Source organism: Athene cunicularia, assembly GCF_003259725.1.
Source record: "Athene cunicularia isolate RWA chromosome 1 unlocalized genomic scaffold, athCun1 chr1_part1, whole genome shotgun sequence".
NCBI classification, from domain to species: Eukaryota; Metazoa; Chordata; class Aves; order Strigiformes; family Strigidae; genus Athene; species Athene cunicularia.
Genome location: NW_020799091.1, coordinates 99,527,560 through 99,533,559, shown reverse-complemented (window position 1 = coordinate 99,533,559; position 6,000 = coordinate 99,527,560). Strand labels below are relative to the sequence as shown.

Below are 6,000 nucleotides of genomic sequence, written 5' to 3'. Positions count from 1 at the left end.
TGGTGGTTTTCCCCCCCCCCCCTCCTTTTTGACTTTAAAATTCACAGCCCTCCCCCTCCTCCTGTTCCTACCAGGGCTGTAAGTCACCTAGTTTAAACTCCTCTCATGACTTGGTACTACGGATCTGACAAGACAGACATATGGTTAATGATATCTTCCAAGAATGTTATTTTGCCGAATTCTGAGGTTTGCAGATATTTTTGTTCATAAGTAAATTCTTCCAGAGATTAAAAATAAGGCAGAAAAGAGTAACAGATCTAATGAGCTGAAGAGGATAAACTGCTTCTGCTCTATAGCAGCAGAGCGTAAGTGGGTTACAACAGCATGAACATGAGGCAAGTGTGAAAAGTTTTTTTAAATTTCACAAGTACGAGCAATTTAATTTTTCAACCTTAGTTCTACACAAAATGCAGCTCAGAAGCAGCATAACAGTATCTGAATCTCCTTCTCTTTCAATCTGGACTGCATCAGCAGGGTAGCTGAACACTTTTAATTTTAAATCTGCACTCAAATTCTGAGGCTGTAGAAATAACTATTAGAATTTCCTTGCTGTGTTGACAAATCAGGCACCAATTAAAAGTTTACTCTCAAAGACCTGTCCAAAACCACATCAAAGTTTACTGAAAATGGTCAGTAAAATTAGTGGTACAGATTGCACGTGCAATGTCTAGGAAAATGTAAAGCCCTTTCTCCTATATAGGGAACAACAGTATGTAAAATTTAAATTGTTCATCAAACTTGAAAAGAAGTACCAGAGCTCCTAAAGAAACAAAGTGATTTAACGACCATCTCATACCTGTACAGATAAGTGATGGAATTTATCTGCCCCAGCCTGTATTTTATTCATTTGTTCGTAAGTACAAGCCTTTTTGTAGTAGCTAACCTCATCTTCTTGCTTACAGGTATGGAATACAACCATCCCTTGCACCAGCTGCTTATTCTGTGTAACCTGGCCAAGACATGGCTTTTATTAAAAGGCATGGCTTTTAATACTGGAAATACAATCCTCAGACCTTACACATGGCATGTTATTCTGTTCAAATGTGTAAAAATATAGCTTGCTTTCACAGCTTGTTTTTATTTGTAATTTTTACCAGTGATGCATAGCAAAAGGTCCTCAGAACTCACGAAGAGTGTTTACCATGAAGGCGGCAGATGCAAGCGTACTAGGAAAACCCGTCGCCAACCACGAGTATTGTTTCACAGGTGCAAGAACAATCACACAGTGTTACAAGTTTCATAATTTCACTTTACTCATAAGACACAGCCCAAAATGCTAAAGCTGTCCTGAAGAATTGTCTTCTGTCCAGAGAGGTCACAGGAGTCATCCTTACTGTTTTGATAAATTAGGTAAAAAGCCAGATTTCTGTGTCATAGTAATTCCATTTCTGATTATCTTCTCTTCTGGCTGGACAAATCCCATGTTCCCCTGTGATAATTATCAGTGTTACAAATGCTAATGTAACTGAGAAGTGTAGCATCTGATTTATTAATTTTTTTTAAGTGAACTCTGCCCACTAAGTGATTATAGTGTCTCTTATAATCTGTTAAATTACTTCTCAGCTGTGCTGCTACAAGGAAGCAAGTAGAGGAATGGTGCTTTCTGTATTTGACAGAGCAATCCTGCTTCAAAAACACCTCCTTTGCAAATACGATGGCAATATATATATAAGAAGTCAAAAGCTTATGATTCCAGCTAAAGTTTACGCTTTGAGTTTGATGCTGATGTTCTGCAACATTTAGCATGTCACCTTAATCCTCCTATCATTCTCCAGTGGGGAATGCTGCATCTTAAAACCAGAACATGAAATACTACGGGAAATTCTTGAAAGAGAGACAATGTTGTAAGTCTTTGTGTCTTATTCTGGAGTTTGATATAGAATCCTTTAGACCAGGCCAAGACTGTAAAGAAAGAAGCCTGAACTTAACAACCTAAATATCATTTCACAGCTTAAATAGCTTGCCATAAATGCCAGCATTTTTTAGGGTAGTCAATGTCCATCACTGAAACCTGTAGGAGCTTGCTCCTATTCATGTAAGATGCTTAAACAAGGATGTAAGTCAAACTACGTTATGTGTACAGTGTTGGTTAGCGACACTGAGATTTCTAAAATCTCTGATTCATAAAACAAACACTGAACTGATCCAGGTCAAGGGAATCATCAAGGCAAAACTGAATTCCACGAATGGTGCTTGAGAGTTCATGTTCCCTTACCTCTGAATTCTCATCCCGTAGTATTATGAAAGCAACAGTCACATATATAAGTAGCAAACATGCAGTGTTTGTTGTGCTTTTAAAATGGGCTATCACAAGGAATTTGGAAATGTATTAGGTTTATCACTGTTCATATCCAATATTAATAAAAATCTCATCCTTCCTGTGAAGGAAGTATCCACTTTCTAATACAGTAATACTCTGATGAGCTCAGAGAATATTGTAGTCTGTGTTTTATGATTTAATGCAGATTATAAAAAGACCAGGTAGTTACTTAAGAACAAACCAGCAAGGGAGAAAGAATAACTCAGCATGCATTAACAGGAAATGAATACCAAGTTCAATGGGAACTACAGTCTAATTAATCTTTGATAATATGTAATTATCATTGCAGGAATTTTGGTTAAAGGCACTAGATCAGAATCTAAAAACTGCAATATGGTGTATTTAATCAAGATAATAGATCACAGAATCTGTATATTCAAAACATAGCATCTGCAACAGCAGTTTATTACTGGTCCAAATTACAGCATTTGCTCAACACTAAGAACAAGTTGGCAAATCAAAAATGATTTAAAAGCCTGTCACTTTCTGCAATATGCACATGTAAAAGGAGTCTAAAAATATCTGCTTTGCAGATCCCTTAAAAAAATGACATATGAGCACACACTCACAAAACCAGTTACAGTCTGGATAATCTTGTTCAAATTAAGAACAAGAAGCTATAACAGCAGCAAATATGATCAAGGATACAACTAAATAAAACAACCTGAGGGTGGTTTTTAGAAATAAGCAGAAAAAAATTCAGACACAATGTCCATGAGGGATCACTTCCCTGAAGCACAAACACATCTTTGTTGGAAGTGATGAAAGAATTACATTGGAGGAATGAATGAAATTAGTGGAGGTGAAACAGAATGTAACTTACATTACTAAGAAAACATATGAAATCTTACAATAATTGATTTAGAATTACTTTGTAACATATCTTCCATATAAAAACTGAACAGATAAGCTTCATTTTGAAGTTACAAAAATTAGAAAAGAGCTCCTGCATTTGTACAGATTACATAAGGTGTTCTCAAGCAAGGTTAAGTTTAGATTTCTATGACAGTCTCTTCAGAGCAATCTTCATTCCTTGAATTCAGCCTGCTGAAGTAAGTTCTTCTATCCTGCCCAAATATCCGAAGAACATTTCTTCATTCTTCATGTTACACTACTCAATCCCCTTCATCCCTGTTTCCCCAAGGAGAGTCCTCATGACATACTTCATGATGCTGTCAAACAAATCTTTCTTCCACCTTCTTATCTCAGCTTGGAGAGCCACATCATGGGTATGTTTAAGGAGCAGTTTGAGGACTTCGTGAGAAACCAGTCACACGAGCAGTCATCTGTACTCAAAATGCTAAACCATACACTTTTGCACATCAGTTCCTTTAGTCTGAAGCATTGTATTTCCTTTGTCTGCACTTTCCCATGGCTAACTGAGTGTGATGCCGTACCTACTCAATGACTTTGTTCAGTTCATTTGCCTCTGATCTGTACAAGACTGTAGGTCAGGCCCTAAGGCTATGTTTAAACTGTCAAGCCTGCAAGTACTTCTGGGCTCCAGGACCGGGATGCACATGTAGGTTGCATCTCATGTCCGCACACATGGTGAAACCCTGGCACACTCCATTTTCCATGCTTTGATTTCCCCAGGAGCAAAACCTGACACACAGAATGGAAAGGAAGGAATGACGATGCAGCCTGGCCAGCTCTTGAAATCCGAGGATGGGGAAGTCAAAATTTCAAGGGATACCTCTTCGCTATCTAGATCAGCATGAGTCATGGAAAACATCATCTCTTTCATGTTTTTCTTCCAGCCTAAGGAGAGACCAGATCTGGACTCTCACATGCAGAGCTAAGCTCAATCGATAAGTGAATCAAAGTGGTTTTAAGACAACAGTTTCTGTTAACTTACTGAAAAGTTTTTAAAGCAAAGACAACTGATATTAATCTTTTATCTTTAATCATGTAAAATATTATAATCTGTTTCTTCTGTTTTACTTGTATTTTATATCAGATTGTGAACAGCCCCCCTTAACTCTTAAGTATCAGGATTGAAGGATTTTACATTAACTCACTGATTGTAAATAAGACACACACTTCTTGAAATAAGACATCATCAACATAAAATGCTATTACTTAAGTAAACACATAGATCTCTAAGCTATTACTTCAGGACTACTCTGTAAGCTCACACATACAATCTTATAAAAAGGAAAAAATTCTCCTATCCCCTTGTTGATGTGACTGAACATTGAGGGAAGACACTCTGACTGCATGGACAAATTTATCTGCCTGAACTATTCAGTAAACAAGTGAGTAAAAACAAATGCAAGTTCTTGATCTTCAGATTTATCAAATTTAGCTTCCTTGAACTTGTAAGAATAGAAAAATGCTACTGACCCAGTAACTAATATGGGTATAGAATTTACTTCACTCCACTCTTGATTTTATAAAACCTTTTTCTTAGGTGTATAGCAATACAGCAAACTGCGGAATAACTTAATACATTCCAAAGGCTTGGAATAAAAAGCTGAAGTTAAGCCATACAAGATATAATACCTTGACACTTCAAAAATCTGATTAATACTGTATTTGATGGGAATGTCTTAAATGTAGTCTGATACTCCTTATCACTACAAAATTCTCTCAATCTGTGGTGTCACCGCAGAGTTCTTTTAAGCTCTTCTCTGTTTTCCAAGTGTCCAAGGTAACGCTAAAACAATTAGCTGCTGGTTTTGCATATCTGCTTTGATTGATTTTAAAAAGCAAGACTTATTTTCAGAGAGAAGCAGCTCTTCACTTTGAAAACTGCCTTTTAAAAAGGGTCCTATTTTGAGTTTCCAAGAAAGATTACAAAAATCACTAGTCATGTCTGGAAAATTTAGTCATTAAATCCAACAGAGCAGTAACCTCTCAGGGAAACAAATCTCTGTGTTCTTTTCAGTGTATACAGAAAATGTTCTGGGTAGAAACACACTGCAACAAAATGTATCTTTCATTCAGTTGTTAGGCTCTCATTTAGAGGCCTGAAATCCCATAAATGTAATAATGTAATTAAAATTTGTAGGAAACAAGTCTCAAGTATAATCTTGAGTGACCCATACAAGGCCATTGTAAAATAAAATATTTAGCAGACTTCTGTAACATGAAACAATACTCTTCAAAAATCTGATCAAGTTCATATATTGTGAAAAGAGATTTATGTAAGATATCCAAAGTTATCTTGGTTTTGCTAGTCAAAATACCATTTCGTAATATTTAAATAAGGTATCATGGTTTCAAAGGTTTCAAAACCTGTAATACTGCAGGGCTGTATAAAAGCTTTTGTTTTTTTCATTTAATTAAAATAATTTACTTCATACATAAAAAGTATACCATATTTTCACAGATTTAAAAAACACATTATAAAAAATAGTGTTTCTCTGTGAGTTAATTTTACACATTTAATAGTTGAGTCTAAAACATAGTTCATATGTCATGCAGACGTTCTGTTGTAAGTTAATTTTCTATAGGGTAAAAGCCTCAATTTGTTAAAGGTAGAGAGCATTTCGTTTTGCCCTGAATTTGTAACTTCAACGTTATAGCTTTTTTGTTTCTTCAGAAAACAGATTTCAATAATAATTACTGCTCCCTCTGTGCAAAATCAAGCCTCTAAAACTGATTTGAACGTCAGCAGAAGGGCAGAAATTTCAACGTTTGAAAAATTTGCTTTACTTTCCCATGAAGTGTAAGTC

At 35.9% G+C, this 6,000-nt stretch overlaps 1 protein-coding gene across 3 annotated transcripts in view; it reads right to left on the bottom strand.

Annotated features, from left to right (window-relative positions):
- The window catches only part of SCAF4 (SR-related CTD associated factor 4), a 38,455-nt gene that overhangs the window by 1,387 nt on the left and 31,068 nt on the right, over positions 1–6,000 (bottom strand). Inside the window, exon 21 of one of the 3 annotated variants that reach the window (XM_026841987.1) lies at positions 20–3,925. The exons of the other annotated variants lie outside the window; for them this stretch is intronic. Within the exon in view, the coding sequence (XP_026697788.1) occupies positions 3,855–3,925 (71 nt within the window). The 3' untranslated portion in view covers positions 20–3,854. Of the gene's footprint in view, positions 1–19; positions 3,926–6,000 lie in introns of those variants that run through there. 3 annotated transcript variants of the gene reach the window in all.